At 50.2% G+C, this 20,594-nt stretch overlaps 1 protein-coding gene across 2 annotated transcripts; it reads left to right on the top strand.

The window, feature by feature from the left end:
• Positions 1–10: 10 nt before the first annotated feature.
• On the top strand, positions 11–19,686 carry LOC144584839 (cation channel sperm-associated protein 1-like). Of its 2 annotated transcripts, XM_078381976.1 has the most exons (16): positions 11–178; positions 2,008–2,054; positions 2,698–2,775; positions 3,045–3,293; positions 5,050–5,158; positions 9,541–9,768; positions 11,429–11,542; positions 12,512–12,671; positions 13,472–13,563; positions 14,600–14,743; positions 14,944–15,007; positions 15,621–15,693; positions 16,825–16,882; positions 17,347–17,434; positions 18,508–18,622; positions 19,354–19,686. In XM_078381976.1, exons 1-16 carry the CDS (start codon positions 58–60, stop codon positions 19,381–19,383), a joined length of 1,770 nt encoding a protein of 589 aa, XP_078238102.1. In that variant the 5' UTR covers positions 11–57; the 3' UTR covers positions 19,384–19,686. The 2 variants fall into 2 exon arrangements, with proteins under 2 accessions (XP_078238102.1, XP_078238103.1); XM_078381977.1 differs by lacking the exons at positions 11–178; positions 2,008–2,054; positions 2,698–2,775; positions 3,045–3,293; positions 5,050–5,158 and adding an exon at positions 7,349–8,275.
• The last annotated feature ends 908 nt before the right edge of the window (positions 19,687–20,594 follow it).

Here is a 20,594-nt window from a genome sequence, read left to right as displayed (position 1 = left end):
TCGCTTCCTCTTGACGCCACCCCGCGCGCTGTCCGTGGCGGGGGAGAAGAAGGCAAGATGGCGGCGGAGGGGCACTCCGAGCCCCCCAAGTCGGGGGAGATGCCGTTGCCGGGATACGCGGCCTGGTCTCCCCATGAGCTGCAGGCCAAGCTGGCCGAGATCGGGGCGCCCACGCAAGGTGAGGGGGGGGTGTCTGCGGGCCGAGGGGAGGCCTTGGGGCCCGGCCGAGGGGTGGGGGGCTTCTGAGGGGGCCGGGAAGGATCCCGAGGGGCCCCATCCGAGGCAGCCTGGCCAGTGGTGTGGGGATGATGGGAGTTGGAGTTGGCGAGTCCCAGGTTCTGTGGACACAGAGAGCGTGGAAGGGTTGGGTTCCAGCCGAGGTGGGCCTCGGGAGCCCGTCGGGTGCTTTTGGGACTGGGGGAGTGCAGGGTTTTTTTTGGGGGGGGGGGTCTCTGGAAGTGGAGCCTGAGGTTGGGGGGGTTAGAGGCCACACACACCCCACATCTGTGCCCATCGGGGAGCCACGGCCGCTCCCATCATCGAGACAACCTCCCCGGTGCTTTTAAAATACCATATTTTTTTTAAAAAAGAAAGAAAAGCAGTTAAAACAGACCTCAAGATTAAAACCAGGGTTTAAAATTAGCATTGAAACCTAGTGGGAGCTTATTATGGGTAGATGGCTGGTTGAGGTCCTCTGGTTATGGAGCCCGAGGCTGTGGGTTCGAGTCCTGCCCGCCTCCCCCCCCCCCACTGGGTCTCCTGGAAGAGAAGAGCCGGCCTGGGGGGTGGCCTTGGGCCGGCGGCCCCGTCGTCTCAGGGCTCCCCCCGAAAGAAGAAGAGAAGGGGAAACGGCTTCCGAGTCGGGTCTCCCTGGAAAACCCTGAAAAGGGTCACCCTAAATCAGAGCTGACTTTGACAACACATGATAATCCCACAACGCCTCCCCCCATCATGAGGTATCCCGACTTAGGGGAATTCTGGGACGAGAACATCCTTAAAATTGTGTTTGCTCACCTCTTCAGTGAAGAGAGTTCTTCCACCAAGAGGTGTTGGAATCTCTGCCTGTGTAGCTCAGTTTGTGGATGCTGTTTACAGTTTTCTCTTGTGCTGCGGAGACTGGGTAGCCTTAAAGAGGACTCTGTATTCTTCTTTGATCCTTTTTTGCATTGATCGACTCGTCCTGGCTAGCTTTGAATACTAAATAAGTGATGTGAGCTGCCTTGGGTCATTTTTAAGGAGAAAAGCGGGATAGAAATATTTTAAATAAATTATGTTGTCTTTTAACTGTCTGATGAAATGGTAGGATAGAAATATTAGCAGTAAAGGAATGCACTTGGTGCTCACAATGGGGTGCATTTATAGTATCCATTACAAGAGACAGCCTATCTTCTGCTCAAATAAATGATAGGCTTCAGTCCAGCAGTCTAACAGCTACAGTGTATTGGGGCTCAGTTGCTGCAGCCAAGTGCATGGAAGTGCATAGCATTCCTTACAGACAAGTGCACAGGCTTGGGAAGAACAGGGGAGCCTCTGTGTTTCCTCCGTGTTCAGCATAGCTAGGATTTAGGCTACCAAAGGAGAAAGCCTTCTTCAGCAAACATGGAAATGCAGCAGGTTATTAAAGGTGAAGTGGAATGCTTAATCCTTCCTCAGCCAACCACAAATTTTGTAAGTCCCCAGTGTAGTTGTGTCTTTCTGCTCACTTTTAGGAACATCTTAACATGGATGAGAGTCACTATGGTACCATACCATATTAAAGAAGGAATTTTTGCGTCCAGTTTCTAGTCCTCATTGAGACATGAAGGTCACTGGGTGGCCCTGCGCCAGTCACTGCCCCCCCCAGACCAATCTACGTCACAGATTGTGATGTGGGTAAAGTGGGCAAGTGGGAGGAAAGCCATGTGTGCTACCTTAAATTCACTGGAGAAAAAGCCGAATATTGAAGAAATCAACAGATACAAGTGATATAGAGCAACTGATGAGTGACATCTTTTTTTCCCCTTCCAGGTAGCCGTGAGGAGCTGGTGGAACGTCTGCAAACGTACACGCTTCAGGTGAGCCTTTATGTCTGATGCTTGTAGAAGGTGATGTGTTCTGTTGCCAGGTGTGCATGTGTGTGAACTCTGATCTTGGCCACCTACTTGAGGATTAAGGTGTGTGTGAAGCTGTCTGGGGATCAGCCTCACGTGGGGGTAGGTATTGTGAGCCTGATGTTGCTCAACGGGTCCATCTCCACAAGACCAGGGGAACTTCAGGAGTAAAGACGACATCTGGGTTATGAAAGACAGGCTGTCTGGAGGGCTGCAGGTCTCTGATCGACAGAAAGGGCCTTTCGGGTGGTGAAATCCATGCAGGAGGGTTTAATGAATTGCTGGCCTCTTGTGCATCTCCACGCATTACTGTATTGTTGATTTGTAGTTTGAGATACCATTTGTTTTGTCCCCATAGACGCAAGTGGCACCAAATGTTAAAAGTTTAACTATGGAAGGTTTGAAGTCTATGAGCAGCGAGTCGGCCGTTATAAACAGTAAGAGCCCCGTTCTACGTCCACCATGCACAGGCTCTCCTTTAACCATTTCCTTTGTAGACCCACCAGAAGGTCAAGATCTTCTGCTCCCCTCTGCTTCAAATAATTAAGAGTGCACTCTTCTGTTTGAACAAGCGTATAATTCTGAGTTATTTTTTTTTGTTTTCTAGACGGGGATAGTGCTGAACAGACCAGCTCTGCGGGGAGATGATGGAGACAAGGCCGCCCCACCTCCGATGCCAGGACAGGTGAGTCACATGTCCGCTAAGACCACCTTGGCCGCATTCATAAGATGAGAGGGCTTTGGGGACAGCAATAGTTCAGTGGTAGAACCTACGCGGGCTTGCAGAATTGTCCCAGTCCATTTCCTGGCGGACGTGAACCAGCTGCATTGGTGTTCTGCCTGGATTGCAATTTGTAGCTAGCGCCGCTATATTTATTTTTGGGATTTCAGTCTCACGGCACAGTGTGTCTCCGACCCTCTTTTCAACGTTTGCCACCTCTCTGTTTCTCACAGCTCCCTGGAATGCCTCTGCCCCCGCCTCCGATGGGCATGCCCCCGATGCAGCCACCTCCACCCCCGCCTCCCCCTGGCATGGGCCTCAACTTCCCGATGGGCGTAGGACCCCCTCCACCGCCACCTGGCATGGGCCCGCCCCTCCGCATGCAGTCGGTGGATCCTTCCGCGTTGCCCGAGGAAGAGCGGTTGAAGCTGGCCCAGCAGCAGGCCGCCATGTTGATCCAGCAGGAGGAACGAGTCAAACAGGTAATGATGATGTATAGATTTCCTTTTTTTGCTGGAGGGAAGGAGAGCGAAGAGGGGTCTGGTGACCGTGGAAATGAACAAGACCAGGCCCAGCCTTGCTGAAGCATTTAAGCCGGGACTAGACTTGCTGTGGTCCCTCAGTTGCCTCTTGAACTGGGCCAGGGGTTGTGATCGATGGTCTGTAAGGTCGCTGAAACATTGCGTGAAGTCCCAGCGCCATGTGGTGTAAGGGTTCCAAACGTGTGCTTTGGAGGGAAGTGTTTCCCGACACCTCTGGATGGCACCGGGTCAGGGGAGGCCGTTGTGGTTGCCTTTGCTCTCTCGTGGCTTTAAAATGTTGCCCTGCCTTTCGGCTTCTCGGACAGCGGTGAATCATGCCGACCCTGCCGGCTGAGCTCCTTCCCATATTGCTGATGCTGCTGCTGTTGGTTTTTTGCTGGTCTCCCTGTAGGTTTGTTGTCGTGGCTGTTTTTGCCGCCTGTCTAGTGTTTTTTGATCACAAGGCTTTTTCCTGGCTAGTCTCCGTTGCTCTTCCTGCACCAAACTGTATGGCCCTTTCAGAGTACAGTGGTGCCCTGCATAGCGACGGTAATCCATTCCGGAAAAATCGTCGCTATCCGGATTTGTCGCTATGCGGAACTGAAAAGCCCATAGGAATGCATTAAACCCCGTTTAAAGCGTTCCTATGGGCTTAAAACTCACATTTATGCAAAAATCCTCCATACGACCGCCATTTTCGCTGCCCGGTAAGCGAGGAAAGGGCGCGAAAACTCTGCGGGCGGCCATTTTGGAACCGCCGATCAGCTGTTTTTAAAACATCGCTATGAGAAAATCGGTAAGTGAAACAGCTTGCCGATCATCGCAAAGCGATTTTTTGCCATTAAAAAGATCGCAGTGCGATCGCTTTTGCGACCACAAAAAACAAATTGCTATGCGGATTCTTCGTTAAACGGGGTGCTCGTTAAGCGAGGCACCACTGTAATCGTTCCTTTGGAGTATAGTTTTAAAAGGCAAATCCCCTGAGGCAGGCAGAAGCCGATCAACCCCTGGCCCCGGGAGCTGGTGTGAGAATGGCCTGGATTAGATCAAGGAGCCAAACAGGTAGTTGAAGAGAGAGAGAGAGAGAGAGGCCAAGCTTTATTTATTTCAGAACCTGGCAGGAAGCTTGGTGTGTATATGTCACAAGTTTGACTCAGTGGTCGAATTGAATGTGGCATGGAAGAGCCGGGGCTGAATCTCAGCGGTCGGAAGCCTGTTTGGCACGTGGGAGATTCCCCAGCATTTCAGATGGGGCTAGGAAGGAGATCTGGACGCTTGGCAGTCAGAAATTTATAGCCTGATGCCTTTTTAGATTTTGGACTCTGGCTCCCCCTCAACGCCAGTGGGGCAGGCTGAGTGGGGCTTTTGTTGCTGAAAAGATCTGGAAGAGGTCCCAGGTTGCTTCTCCTCCTTTTAGCCAGGATTGAACTCCGTAGACTCCTGGACTAACTCTGCATGAGGCCTTCGGATTGGCTTCTTAATCACAATCATGAGGACTGGGATCTTTAGCTTTCGGGAGAGGATCATAACTGAAAGCAGAGTGCATGTTTTACCTTCAGAAAAGTCTTCCGGTTTCGTCCTTTGAGGAAGGGCAGGGAGTCACCCTGGCTAGGGAGAGGCAGCCCGGCCGTTCCGTAACAAGGATTTCACTCCCTGTAAGAGTGCTTCCTGCCTCTTTGTACTGGGCTCAGTCCGGCTTCTTCTCCCACCTCTGCAGGCTGCTGCTCTAATGGAACAAGAGCGTCAGCAAGATGTGTCCAAGCTGACCCCTCCTGTAGCCAGAGCTTCCCCGGATGTGGGGTCAAGACCTCCGGGGTTGCCAAGAGGTAAGTTCCCTGGGTTGAGAGAAGGAAGCAGTCAGTCGTGATGGGAGATTCTCGTTAATTCACGGAAGACAAGTAGCATCCGAACGTGCTACAGACGTCTTCTGTCTGTGTAGTGGATGAAATGTCAGCGATGGATTCCCTTTTGAACAAAGAGCATATTTCAGGCAAGGCGATCCCAGACTCGGCCCTCTCTTCTATTTTTTAGAAAATAAACTTCCCTGGAGGAAGAGGTGACCCACTGTATTCCATCTTTTTTTTTTAGTGCAAGCTAGATACAAGAGATGCAGTGGCTGATTTTTAAACCTTTTTGTCCCTTTCAGTCCAAAGAGGTCCCGGAGTATCGTACCGTGTAATCTGTAGAAATCCACTCCTGCCTGTGAGCTTACAGTCTTTAAAAGAAATCTCCCCCCCTTTTTTTAAAGACATGGTGGACTTCTATTCCTGTTAAACCCTAGGTGGTACGGCCAGGGGGTGCTAAACTCCAGAATGCCTGTGGAGGACCTAAAGTTGAAAACTAACGCAGATGGGAAGGGAGAAGCTCACAGATGGATCGGTGTTTTTTTTATCAGGGTTGATGGAATGACCCTTTCCCCCAGCTTCTCAAGCGTTGCAACCTCAGAATCTCTTGTTTGGGGGATTGTTGAACAGAAGGGGCCTTCAGCCTTGGAGGCTGTTTGCCAAAATAGGGCAGGAATCTGAGGGAATCAGAAAAGCAAAGTTTCTTGTCACTCAAAGTGTGATCCCTCAAACTCTGTACCAAGGGAAGTCAAATAGCGTCTGTGGCTTTTGAGAAGCAGTGGAGAATTTTTCCCATTGTGGGACTGTCAGCATAGTTTCACTTACAGTGGACCCTCTACTTAAGGAATTAATCCATATTGGAATGGTGGCTGCAAGTCGAAAAGTCTGTAAGTCGAATCTCCATTGACCTACAATGCACTGAAAACCAATTAATCCCATAACCAGTGGTTTTTATTCTATTTTTATTCCATTTTGGTTTTTTTCTGGTCTGTAAGTCGATTCTCAGGCTGCAAGTCGGATCTAAATTTTGCAGCCAGAGAAGTCTGTAACTCAAAAAGTCTGTAAGTCGAGCCGTCTGTAAGTCGAGGGTCCACTCTATAGGCAAAATTGAGCTTTAAAAGCCACCTGTTCCCCCCCCCCCCCCCGGCCTGGCATTGTTGTTGTTTAGTCATTAAGTCATGTCCAAGTCTTCGTGACCCCGTGGACCAGAGCACGCCAGGCCCTCCTGTCTTCCACTGCCTCCCGCAGTTGGGTCAAAGTCATGTTGGCCGTTTCGATGATCCTGTCCAACCATCTCATCATCCTCTGTCATCCCCTTCTCCTCCTTAAAACTCCCAGGTTGGGGGCGGTGAGAAAACCTGACAACAGTGGCCAGCTCGAGGACGGAGTGTCTTGCTTGCTTGTTCTGGAAAAACTGTTTTTTTCCCCTCCTTTTTCTAGGGAATCCCTCTGTGGGTTCATCTGACAGCATCCCGGGTCCAAGGCCCCGTGGCCCCCCTCCTCCGCCTGGAGAAGACAGTCGAGAGGTGGGTGTTTATCACGGGGGTGTGTGTGTGTGTTTGTGTGCAAGAGAGTGGCTGGAAGAGAGACATGATCTAATGAAGGAAGGACTTGCGATGGGGGAGGAAAGGCCTTCACTGGATTCTACACCTGGTTTAGGCCAGTTCCAACAACTTGACAGGGCGATGCTGCTGCAAAGACCCTCTTGGAGGCTGTTTGGGTTTCGGAGAGATTCCGTTGGTGTTTTACGGAGAATCGAGTGGGTGGGATGAGAAAAAAAGATATTTGGATCGATCAGCATGACGGGGTCTTATAGTGTAGAGTTTATTAATTGATCTAGCTTGTATAGCGCCTCCGTAGCGCACGTTTACCATGGAGCATTCGATCCGAGAAAACACAGTGTATGCTGTAGTTTTGGAAGAGGTGGCCGTGATCTGATAAAACAGAATCCCGGAGCACAATAATTTTGCACGGATTAGATTTGCACATCTAATATGAATGGGTTTGCTTCCCCCCCCCTCCTTGGAACTGGCCAGCGTATTTCTCATTACACCTTGGCGTACTTGGTGAGAGCTGAAATGAGACCTGTTTTGTTATTTTCAGGTGGATGATTCTGGGGTGGGCCCCAAAATCCCTCAAGCCCTGGAGAAGATCCTTCAGCTCAAGGTGGCGTGTGTCGCTCTCCATCTTGCTGTTGCACCCTCACTTCCCTCCTGGCTAATCTCGGAGGCTGCCCAATGGGCCTTGAGGATTCCTGGAGACTTTCCCGGGTGATGCTCAAAGGAAGCATTATAGATCACCCGTTATTAGAGGAGGCCCGCTTTTAGGGGCACACGGAGTGTGACTGTCACAATGGGAAATTTTCTCACCTGCCCCCTGATTTGCCGTTTAAGCTTCCGTGATTTGCCTTCAGGGCACGAGATTCTGTCCACGTCGGGTCCCTCAAATGCCACATTCAGCAGAAAACGACATTTCTCCAGCCTCAAACGCAAGGCCCTCCATGACTGGTTGCCCACACTTCTGTTTGAGCGGGGATTCGAACCGAGATCTCCTGCGTTCCCATCGCGCTGTCTCACCCCACCCCCTATGCCACGCTGCCGCCTTCTGATGACGTCACAAAGGGGAGGCCAACCCTTCTGTCTTTGGAAGGCTGGCAACCTTCCGTGCTCCAAGAGAGCCCCAGGCTTCGCGTTCTCCCCTGTGAGGAGGCAGGAAAGCGCTGGGAAGCGCTGGGCAGGCGGTATAGAGGGGGGGGACGCTACGCAAGTCTTTAAGGGCGGTGAGCAGAAGGCTCCATCCACTCTGCCACCATGAATTATCTCACCGTCCCGACAATGCCTTCACTGCCTCAGATGGAAAAAATCCTGACCAAAGAGGATCAGGCCCCCACTGGGGCTCCCGGGACCTCCGCGACGCCCGTCGGCCAGGTGTCGGTGGTCTCTCTGTCCCCCCCACCCACTCAAGAACCGTCCACCCTCATGGCGGCCACCTCCATGATCTCCCACCCCACCAGCAGGTCCAGAGATTCGAGGACACACAGCAAGACCCATAAGAGCAGAAGAGGGAGCAAGGGGACGTATCCCACGCACCAGACGAAAGGTAGGATCAGGACCTCGCCCGCTTCGGGGGTCCCGTCAAGATCACTCCTCCAGGGCCCGGTTTTCCAGAGGGGAAAGGCCGCTGGAAACCAGGTTTTCCCCCCAAAATCACTGAATCATAGAAAAGTGAAGTTGGAATGGGGGCCTCCAAGGCCATCCAGTCCAACCCCCTGCTCAAGGCAGGAACATAGTCCAAGCAGATCTGCCAGGAGGTGATCCAGGTTTTTCTTGAATGCCTCCACAGTGCTGTAGCGCTCAACACCTCCCAAGGTCATGGGCTCTGTCGTCATACGGCTCTAACAGTTAGGAAGTTTTTCCTGATCTTCTACTGAAATCTGGCTTCCTTTAACTGGAGCCCGTTGTTGCATGTCCTGCACTCTGGGGTGATCGAAATAGAGGTGTTGGCAACTTTTGTGGGGACGCTCTCGTGGGACAGAGCCCACGTCACCCTATCCATCCCATAAGGAATTCATTAATCTTTAGGATCCTATTACAGTGGTGCCTCTTTAGACAGTTACCCCCGCATGATAGTTTTTTCGCTAGACATTGACTTTTTGCAATCGCTATAGCGATTCACAAAACAGTGATTCCTATGGGGGAATTTCGCTGGACAATGTTTGGCCCCTGCTTCGCAAAACGATTTTTGCTAGACGACGATTTTGACAGCTCCCTCCGCGCTCATAAAACGGGTGTTCGCAAGACAGCGATTTAAACAGCTGATCGGCGGTTCACAAAGCGGCTTTCCTATGGCCGATCTTTGCTAGACAACGACGATTCTTCCCCATTGGAACGCATTAAACAGGTTTCAATGCATTCCAATGGGAAAATGCTTTTCGCTAGACGATGATTTCGCTAAACAGCAATTTCAGTGGAACGGATTATCATCGTCTAGCGAGGCACCACTTTTGTAGTTTTTCCTTGCAACGGGCTCATGTAGCTTCCCTTCTGGAAGGAGCCCAAGTCGGTGAGTTGTGATCCTGGTCTTGGAGGTCTCCCCACCTCGGTTGCGGCATGCAGCAGGAGCAAGCCCTGGGCGTTATCACCCATCCTGGATCAGAGAAAGGTCCCTTCCTATTGGAGCGTGGGCCGGAGAACAGCTCATGCACTGAACAAGGGGCCAGATTGGGAGACTCTGGGGGGGGCAGAGTGCCTCGCAGAAGGGGAGCGGATCCCGAGCAAACCTCCCGTGGCCGGAGACCTGCAGAATAGGGTGAAGGAAAAGATGGCTTCCAGGCCCTTCCTAAAATATCTCCGTTGCTCTCGCAGGCGGGGGCAAAGGCCAGCACCACCACAAGCGGAAGCACCGACGCATGACTTTACGGGAGCTGGTGATCCGTGCTTGGCGAGAGACCGTCCCGTACCTTGTCGCCTTGCGGAGTATCATCTACAACCTCACGCAGTCCATGTTCTTTGACATCTTCATCGGCACGGTGGTGGCCATCAATAACATCTTGCTGGTCGCTCAGACGTTTGCAGTGGTGGAGATTCGGGGAGGTAAGCCAGTCATCAGCGTCGCCATCGATCGTCCGGGGAGGGACAGCTTCCCTGATCTGCATTTATTTCTTTATTTACACCCCGCTTTTCTCCTGAGAGGGACCCGAGGCATTGACGTCCGACAACGAAAAGGCAATCGTTCATAGCTAAAACCAGGAAGGGGGACAAATATTTCAAAGGACGTTAACGAGTATTGTATCAAAAACAGTAAATGAAATCCATATTAAGAAGAACTTTTGAAAAGCAGCAGAGCACAACAAACCCCCTTCATTCTGATGCTCGAATTTCCTTATTCCATTTCCACACACGGTGCTGTGTTTCCCCCCTCTCTAATCAACCTTTCTTTGCGTGGTTTGGAATAGAAAAGATCTCTTTGGCTATTCGGTGCCCCTTGCTTGCTGGTATAGAAACCTAGCATGGACCTTTTTGGTGTCGCTTGTTGTTGTTTTCACCCGTGTTTATAGCGTCTGGCGTGAGTTTCTGTATCTGTTTTTTAAAATTGGTTTTGTCATTTTGAAAACAAGATATCGAAAGGATGTTTTTGTTGTTGGGCCGTCAAGTCACCTCCGGCTTCCGGCAAGCCTGTGAATCGCAGGTTTCCGGATCTCTTCCCCCCCCCTCAGCTTTTGAACCCTTTTCGGCCACTCTAAAAAGGAGCGGAGGGTTTTTTTGGGGGTAAGAAATATCTCTTTAGCTGCATGGGTGCCTCGGCCAGTCTCTCCTGCAGAGGGGACCCCCACCAGAGGACCCCTGGATCCAGAGGAGGAGGACGAACCCCCCCCCCAGTCGAGAGACCCCACGTCCGGGCCCGGCATAGCTGGCCAAGCAAAAGAAGGAGGAAGGATTTGTTCCCTGGAAGGATTTGTTCCCTTCTGCGCTTGCGCCATTGCTGGTCTGAAAGATGCTCGTGAACTCACTCTCTACGTTGTCACCGACTGTCCTTTTTAACCGTCCTTTTTCGGTGCACCCACAGTCTTTGTCTCCCTGAATGCCCTCTGACTCCGAACATTTTGGTGGCTGTCCCAAAAGAGAGAACTCAGGGGCTTTTCTCGTGGGCTGCCCACCTCGGTCTCCTTGTGGGCTGTCAAGTCACCTCCAACTCATGGCGACCCCATGGAGGAGCCGTCTCCAAAATGCCCCCCTCCTCCACTGCCCAGCTCTTGCAAATTCAAGCCTGTGGCTTCCTGGAGGGAGTCGGTCCACCTCGTATTGGGGTCTCCCTAAAACCTAGCCAGGTAGAATCGCATTTTTCCCCCACAGGGGCCCAGCCTTGCTGGGGACTCGAGGAGGAGGCGTCGTCATGCAAGAAAGGAACTTTTCCAAGCCGTCCTTAAGTCTCGGCTTCATTTGCGGCTTTTCTCTGGGCTTTCGCGAAGGCTGAGCCTCCTTCGCATCACGCAGAACGAAAGCCTGCAGATTTTTAACAGTTGCAAGAGGGCAGGAAATGGTGGACTTCTTAATTTGCTATGATCCTGTGTCTACAGCAGTGGAGAGAGAGAAGGGAGGTCCGTGCGGGTTTTGTAAAAAATCCATTTGTCGCCACAGGTCCTTGACTCAGGCAGCAAAATATCTTGGACTGCCGTGGCTTTCCTCGTAGAGAAAGACGGCGTCTCCTTCTCTCCTTGTTAACGGTTCTCTTCTTCTTCTTCTGACTTTCTAGAGTGGTTCTTCTCAGCTATGGATCCTGTCTTCCTTTCCGTCTACGTGGTGGAAGCGATCCTCAAGATAGTGGCCTTAGGCGTGGACTATTTCCGTGACCCGTGGAACGATACCGGTGGGTCTCGGTGGTCGGAGGGTGGATTTCTGAACAGGGGTCGTTCATTCTCAGATGGCATGGAAACACTGGGAGTGGACCTTTACAAGTAGACCCCAACCAAATAAATAAATAAAAAAAATAGAAATCAGGTCTCAAAGTGAAAAATCAATTTGATTTGGTTTCCCTTGAATGCCTAAACTGTTGTACTGCATGTGGAATTCCATGTAATTCCCAAAGTTGGTTCTGGTGACAGGGCAGGGGGAAATCAAGAGGCTACTGTGAAATCAGTGTTTTGGTGTTTTCTTGCTTGTTTTCAGAAGCAAAATGCTCTAACACAATTTGTCTTGTGCAGAAAGGCAGTTCCTTAGGGTTTCTGTAAGGGGAACTGTCCCTTTAAATTACAGGCTTTCTGCTTCCACTTTGGACAACTAAGAGCCACTAGCTTTGCAAAATACCTGCTCTTCGCTTGTTAATTTGAACCAATTCGGCTGTCTGCTTCATGGGCTTTCCTTTTTTGGTTTGGGGATGGTCATGATGTGCTCTTCGGCTTCATAGCCTCATGGCTTGTACCTAACCATTAGCTTCTACAACCAGCACATCTTTGAATTAGGATTGCACTCTATATCAAGGGAGAACAAATGGTATAAATAAGCCCTTATACCAAAATTTAAAACCTACGTATGTGTCCAAGGAAAGAGACAGGATTCCCTTTGACTCATACAGTTCGTGGTTGGGATGTATTAAAACCTTTTTTCTTTTTTTTGCTTGGAAAAGCCATTTGTTTGTTTGCGTTAGGTGATAAGAGATATTTTTTTTCTGAACTGAGGAATTATGCTCCAATGCACTCTGCCCATGCTCAGGAGAGATTTCCTGCTTCTGTCAGCTTAACTGTGAGCAAGGCTAGCAGCTGCACTGTCTAATCTCACAGGCTGCGAGCGTTCACTTGTGTTTTTTTTTCCCTCCTCCTCCTCCTTTCCTCCCGGCCAGATTTCTTCATCATGATCATGACGGTGCTGGATTTTCTGCTGCCGTTGTTCATCTCCTCCAGGCAAGGGAATCGGGGCAACACTGTGACCCTTTTCCGCGTCCTCAAAATCTGCAAAGGGATCCGCGCCATCCGCGCCATCCGCTTCCTACTCACGCTCCGGTCAGCGCCTAGTCTGTAGATCCACCAGTGCTTTAATGAGTTGAAAGAAATGTGTCCGGGACATCCTTTGATGGAGGAACTGTCTAGCATTATATGCGATCACGGTTTCTAGTGCCATGACATTCTGCTTCCTGTGATAGACCTAGAGCCTCTGGAATTATTATTATTATTATTATTATTATTATTATTATTATTATTATTATTATTATTATTATTATTATTATTATTATTATTATTATTATTATCATCATCATCGTCATCATCATCATCATCATCATCAGTCACTACTACTACTACTACTACTAGCCATGTTAGTTTTAGGCATCTAAAGGATGTACTGTACTGTACATAGCATGGTCTCTGGCGCCTTCTAGTGGCCAGTTCTGGTAACTTCACCATTAGAAATATATTTCGGGGTTATTTTTCGCATCATATTTAAAATATTCTCCAACCATGGGCAAGCAAAGCAGCAGAGACCAATGAGGCGGGTAAGGGGATCCGACTGTAGTGATTTCCAAACGCTGGCCTCCGACACCCTTCCCAGCCTTGTCCATATGACTGCCAAGCCCTCTTTATCATGGGATGGTTTCCCCTGAAGTTTGGAAAGTTCCTTTTTTGGGGGGGGGGGGACTACCTTTCCCAGTCCCTGCTGGCTAGTGGACTGTCGGGGCTATCCTACGAATCGTTTGTTTCCCTGAATTTCTGGACAAATTGCCCTCCTTGCTTGGCCAGAAAGATAAGGTAGACCTTCTCCTACCCCTCAACTAACCATCTGCTGGTTCGTTTGTTCGCCTCTGCAGGGTGATGGAAAACGTTCGAGAAGTCACCAGTACGTTTATGCTGTCGTGCCAGTCCATTGGGGCCATCATCATCGTCATGTTTACTTTACTCTGTATCCTTCCCAGGAGGAGTGGATGGGTGGGCAGGAGGGAGAGAGAAGCATCAAAACATGATGAACAAAAAGGAATAAAATACAGTGGTGCCTCGCTAGATGATGATAATCCGTTCCACTGAAATTGCTGTTTAGCGAAATCATCGTCTAGCGAAAAGCACTTCCCCCTCGGAATGCATTGAAACCTGTCGTCGTTGTCTAGTGAAGATCGGCCATAGGAAAGCCGCTTTGCGAACCACCGATCAGCTGTTTAAATAGCTGTCTAGCGAAGCTTAGGTCCCGAAAACACCTGTTGTGCGAGCGCGGAGGGAGCTGTCAAAATCGTTGTCTAGCGAAAATCGGTTTGCAAAGCAGGGACCAAACATTGTCCAGCGAAATTCCCCCACAGGAATCACTATTTTGCGAATTACTATAGCGATTGCAAAAAGTCAATGTCTAGTGAAAAAACTGTCATGCGGGGTAACTGTCTAGCGAGGCGCCACTGTATATGGTGAATCTTATTGAAGACAGCCTAGGATGGGGTGCCTCTGTCTTTTAGGGGGGGGGCTGCGTCAGTGTAGCGCTACTTATTAAATCCAAGGAAGTTCAACCTTCTTTCTTTTTCATACTGCAATTTTAAGCGAAGAAAAGAAAAAGCCCAAATCCGGCTTCGCTTTTCGACCCAAAACAAAAGATCATTTTGTTCCCAGTGACCCCCATTCTCCCGGGTAATGTTCCCAAACAGAAGGCATTTTTGAGACAAAACCGCGGGGGACGTAACGATGGACCTCAAAACTTTTCGACAAGGAAAACACGGACGTGTCCCTGTATAAGGGGTGGATCCCTCGGTTACTCTCCCTTTCAATAAGCTGGAAAACCTTCCCTTTCGCTGCCTGTCCTACCTCGTAGGGTTATTGTGCTGTTCAAGCAGGAGAGGAGGAGAACCGTGGTCCCCCCCCCTTGGGAACATTGGAGGGGGAAAAGGCAGGTGAGGAGGAGGTGGGAAAAAAACCCCACCAATCTTTTTATTCCTTAACGCTCCCCGTCCGCCCCTCAGTCATGTCCTCAGTCGTGATGCGCGACATGTTCTGTGACGCCGACCCGGCACATTTCGGAGATATTTTCAAGACCATCTTCACCCTGTTCCAGTTATTCACGCTGGACGACTGGTCCCTGATTTACCTGACCTGCTACGATGCAGGTGGGAGAAGCCGAGAGGCTGCCGGCGTTTCTCGGTTCGAGAAGTCCTTTGGCGTCAGGAAAAGGGCCCAGATCCCAAACCCGTGTCGGGCCGCTTTCTCGGTGCCTGCCGTGGGCTGGTGGGCCACCCCGTGGCTTGTTTCGAAGGCCACGGCGGCGTGGATGGTCCTGCCCTCACCGTGTTCCTTTTCTCGCTTCCAGGGGCCTGGTACGTCATCATCTTCCTCATCGTCTACATCCTCGTGCAGTACTTTCTGCTTCTCAAGTAAGCGCATGACAGGATTCTCCCCATAGGCTAAAGAGTGTGTGTGTGTGTGTGTGTGTGTGTGTGTGTGTGTGTGTGTGTGTGTGTGTGTGTGTGTGTGTGTGTGTGTGTGTATTTGGTAGTCCAAAACCCCCAGTTGACTTCCCTCTGCGTCAGACGACGGCTCCCAGCTTATGTCAACCTTTGCCTCAGGCCCATGGGTGTTGTAGTCCAAAAGATCTGGGGTGGGCTGGGGGCTGCCCCCTTGGGGTACATCCAACCGATGTGACTTCCCCCAAAGTGGGGGGGGGAAATAACTTTTGGAACGATCACGCTCACAATCCACTAGCCAGCACTGGATGGGATCCGGAGTCCAGAAAATTCTCTCCCCCCGCCCCACCCGTGGGCTGTCCAGAGACGTCCGAGGATCGAGAAAAGACTCTTGATGATATGGCAAGAGAACATTCATTTACGTCTCGCCTATCGCGGCTTCCCGCTAAGGAGAGTCTACCAAAGATGCCTACATTGCCTTCTCCCCCACCCACCCCAACAGACTGTCCTGGGAGGTGACATCCAAAACATCTGGAGGGCCAAAAATCCACATCTGCCAGCTGTGTCCCTTTCTCTCTTGCAGCCTGGTGATTGCAGTCCTGGTCGATAATTTCCAGGTGGCGCTGCTTAAGCGCCAAGAACTGCAGAAACAGAAGGTTAGTGGGACTGTGTGACACGCCCCCCCCCCGCAACCAAAATGTGCATGTCTCCCCAGGATTGTTCCTGTGGTGCTGTGTGTATAGAGTTAACGTCGTGGGTGGGTAGGCTGATCAACGGGGGGGGGGGAGGAATTAATCCTCATTGATTCAATGCATGGGCTGTATTTATGGGGGTTGTCTAACAGCAATGCCTAAACAAATCTCGGTTGCAATTCAATACAGTCGGACTCCTCTTTCCATGGGATCAGTAGCCGTGGCTTCACTTATCCGCAATCTGGCAATATTAAATATAATTTTTAAAAAACCCCAAACCTAGAAATATGTATTTTCATGATGTATTTACAGAGCTCATCACTAGAGGGAGCCAGAGAACATACTATGTATTCAGCATCATCTCTGGCTCCCTCTACTGGCTAGTTCTGGTAATAAAAGTCAAAATCCTTTTTTTCTGGATTTTTTATTTTAGCTTGCTAAAAATCCTCTGCCGTCCCCTTCTCCTCTTGCCTTCGCATTTTCCCAACATCAGGGTCTACAAGATGGGTTTGCTATCTTTTGCTGCCGTCTAGTGGAATAAAGAATATTTGGAGCCTTTTTAAATTTCCAAAACGTCAACTTTTTAACACTTGGGAAGTCGTTGTGCTTTGCCACCCGAAGGGCACAGAAACACCGGCCGTGGTAATCAGAGGATTGCCACAACCATCATCTTCAAGAGCAGGGGTGGGATAGTGAGATAGCCTTTTCTCTTTGTAGCTTTTCTTTAGCTCTTTCGGTTGGGCTCAAAAACGTCAGAAAATATCAAAAACCAAATCAGAGTAAAAACCCAGAAGTCCAGATCCCCACTTCTAACAGGGATTTTTCACCTGGGTACCTAATTTTGGAGTTAGGTGCAAACGGTTGGTCTTGGAGGTCTCCGGGATCAAAACGACATTTTTTAAAAAAATTCTGACCGTATATTTTTTCTCCCCCTTCCAGCTGTCATGGGGTCAGACCAGGGAAGGGGTTAGGGTCGGGCTACCTGCGCTCCGCAGGCCAGGCTTCGCCGTCATCCGTTTTAAGATCAGATGAGAAGGACAGGTGACCAAGTTGCTGACTTATGTGTTTGTGGTTTCTCTCCCCCGAAATCGACAGAAGCTGATCCAGCCGGAGAACAGCACAAAGGAGGACGGTCCTTCTATCAAGCCAGCAGGTGACCCTGCCATGGGGTTTATCTCGGGGCGGGGATATTGGATGCTCAATGGATTGCCTTTGTGGCACGTAATGAGCAAATTCTCAAAGACGCCCTGTAATTGAGAAAAGCAAGACGGCTGGTCTGCGGACCCAGAGCGACTTTCTCCTACGATTGCCTAAAAGACCCTGAAATTTTGGGGCACGGGGCTTGGAGATCAGAATTTTCCAGGAGAAAAATTAGAATTTCTCCAAAAAAAATTTCTGATGGCAAGCTGGCAAAGGTCAGATCAGACATGCAAGGAATTTCGTTTTTTGGATTTTTTTAAAACAACATTCCCCATCGGAAGGACAGGTCCTCTCGACAGCTCAGACAAATCGATTCTTGAAATCAAGGATGCGGGAAAAGGAAGTGAACCCACAACGCTTGTTGTTGTTGTTGTTTTAAACCTGCTCGCTGGTCTGTTTGTGTCCTCCCCATCACAGAGAAGGGGAAAAAGAGAGAGGAACGCGAGGAAGAATTCTTTAGGCGGATGGTCATGGAAAAATACGGGAACCTCGAGTTGGCCGAGAGGTGAGCGGGATCCGTGCCGGCCCAACCAACAGCAAGGATTGGTTGCAAAGAAAAGCTTCCTTGTGTGTGTGTGTGTGTCTGTGTGTGTGTGTGTGTGTGAGAGAGAGAGAGAGAAAGAAAGAGAGAATATTTAGTTATCAGGGAATTGCGACAATTCAGATGTCATCATCCTCCTAGAACGGCAGAGCCGGAAGGGACCCTCTGGATTATCAAGGAGGCCCAGCGGGGGGAATCGAACTCCCAACCTCAAAACCACGGAGCTCTAGGCGCTTGATTCCAGCCGGTGATGAGGGGCTGATGGGCCTCGGAGTCCGACACCATAATAAATTCTAGGAGAACGCATATTGCATTCTTCTGGGGCTTAAGCCTGGCCGTGGACAGCTCACAACAAGGAAAACGAGCCACACAATGCAATTCGCATCCAAATCAAACATAATAAAAAAACAAGGATTGTGAGAGCCAACAATACAGAAGCACCGCATTTAAAAACCCTACTTATCTCACCATCCGAGGCCTGCGATTTGAGAGTATTTGAAATACAAATTTAAAAAACTACACCCACCAAAACCTAGTGGAGGAAGTTTCTCTCCCAGCCCTAGATAAGATTAGTTTTCTATGTCAAGTAGAACATATTGAACATCCCATAAGTTCTTGTTTTCTTTCCCTTTTATTGAGTAAGCACAAGCAAGAGAATATACGGATGTCTGTCCAACGACCTGTTTTTAAAAACCAATAAAAAGCTTATGATCCTAAACTTTAAAAAAAACCCTAAGAATGGATGTATGAATATATCAATGTTCTAATATAACTTTTTTAAAAATTTAAGTTCTATCAAACTTGAGTTATTAGAAGGCTAGAACAAAGGATGTGAACCACCCGGAATAGTGCTATATGCACCAATGGGGTGGTATATATATAAACTGAATGAATGAATGGAGGGAGGGAGGGAGGGAGGGAGGGAGGGATTGGGGAGGCTCTGATGTCCTCCAGGGAAAGTGGAGAAGAATCTTAGCAAACAGGAGCTAGAAAGCCAGGGATTTTCCTTAAAACCTCTCACCGTTTCCTTGGTTCAGGGAATGGCAGCTTCTCTACAAGTACTTCCAGCTGATGACCGCAATCGAGACCCATCAGCAGCAGTTCCATTCTCAGTCGTCCACCACGGACAAGATCCTGGATACTTTCTTTGAGGTGAGGGGCCCTCTTGAGGTCATGAAGATGTTCCCCCCCAGGCCCGCTTCTGGGGGATATGGTCTGGATAACTGCCTTTTTCCTTCAAACGTCCTGCGGGTCATCTTATACCCTTCGCCCGTCAGGATCTCTGGAGAGGAAGAGAAATAGGTAGAACGAGGGATGAAGTCTCAGCCTGCATGTCTATGATGGGAGTTGTAGTCCACACAGGCTGGGGAGGATGGGACTTCATCCAGCAAGCTTGCAGTTGCAAAAGGCTGAGTCTTGTAGGCCTCGATTCCTTCCGGCAAAGCGACCGGTTGCTGAGTGGGTGAACTACTGATGATTTGAAAAAGGGAAGGGGCCCTCGGTTGTTTCTGCAATTTAATTCAGGGAAAAACCCCAGAATCTAGTGATAGAATCCATGCATGCTGTGTGTCAGCAGCTGTTATGGAGACCCAAGAATGGCCGTCTGCAGCAAAGGTCAACGGTGGAGGAGTAGGAAGGGTGTAAAGCCTCAGAATAGCAACCTCCGTGTCAACCAAGCAGTTGCTTAGCAAGAGGGAGGAAATCCTCAGATATAGCTGGCTGTTAATCTCTTGAGAAACTTTCTCGTTGCTTTTTACATTCATTACCACGCTAGATGAAGGATACAGAGGGCAGTCGTCCAAAATCATTTCTAGCCACTGGATTAAAAAATGAAATAAATCACTTTGTTCCGTGTTTATCCCCCCCCCGCCTCCTCTTTTCAGACAGCTCAAGTGGATTACCTCCCGAAGTAATGGACAGAAAGACATTTCCGTGGTGCCGGCAAGAGACAATTTCTGCCTGCTCTTCGTGGTTTACTATTTTCATTCATTGCTTCCTTTTGGGGAATAGTATTGGTATCTATTTAGGGTATATGTTAAATGTTTTGTGTATGAAATAGATTTTTCAATAAGGTCCAACACAGCCATCTGCTTTAGGGATTTTCCCCCCCTATTCAATTAAATTAATTGAATTAAGGCAAAACGGTCCAGAGCATAAGAGGACATACATGTAAAGTAAAGGCATTTGTTGGTTAATAAATGAGGTCTTGGCGCAAAGGACGTAGAGTCTTCTCTGGCTTGCATGGAGCAGTTCCGTCAGTGTTCTTTGGCCCCTATACTCCGAGGCAGAATGGAGTCCGGTCCCGTCCTACATAGGGCAGGGAATAGGTGTCTATCCCGCCCCCCCAGCGCCCCACAGTCTTAGCTAGCTCCAGGGGCGTCCAGTTGGGGCAGCCACCCGCCAGAGGGTCACGCTGGCCTTGTCCGCATCTCTGGGTTGCCCCCCCGGCACACGCGCTTTGGGTGGGAGGCCGTTCCGTCGCTTGCCCCTTTCGGGTCTGGGCCGGGCCAGCCTGGGTCGCTCTCCTCCGCTGACTTAGGAGGGCGAGCGGGGATGGTGAGCAGTCGTTGGCCCCACCCCTCTGGGGTTAGGGGCCACCGGTGGGTTGGGGGTCCCCCTTTCCTGGGTATTGGGTTGGGGGTCCCGCTCTCTTGGGTGGCGGGTTGGGGGTCCCCCTCTCTTGGGTGGTGGGTTGGGGGTCCCCCTCTCTGGGGTGGTGGGTTGGGGGTTCTCTTCTCTTGGGTGGTGGGTCGGGGGTCCCCCTCTCTGGGGTGGTGGGTTGGGGGTCCCCCTCTCTTGGGTGGTGGGTCGGGGGTCCCCCTCTCTTGGGTGGTGGGTTGGGGTCCCCCTCTCTGGGGTGGTGGGTTGGGGGTCCTCTTCTCTGGTGTGGTGGGTCGGGGGTCCCCCTCTCTTGGGTGGTGGGTTGGGGGTCCCCCTCTCTGGGCCGCCAGAGGTCCCCCCTCGCTTCGCTTTTGGTGGAGGGGATTCCCTCGTTCCCCCAGGATGCAAAAAAACCGAGGGCTCGGGTCACAAAGGGGCAAGTGCACCCCCCCCGGCCGATGCTTTAACAAAATTGTATATATTGACAGGATTTGCCCCAAAACCCTTGACGAGTCTAAACGCT

The sequence above is a fragment of the Pogona vitticeps genome, chromosome 15, assembly GCF_051106095.1.
Source record: "Pogona vitticeps strain Pit_001003342236 chromosome 15, PviZW2.1, whole genome shotgun sequence".
NCBI lineage: Eukaryota > Metazoa > Chordata > Lepidosauria > Squamata > Agamidae > Pogona > Pogona vitticeps.
Note: the sequence above shows the minus strand (reverse complement) of the source record. Positions and strands in the feature narration are given on the sequence as shown.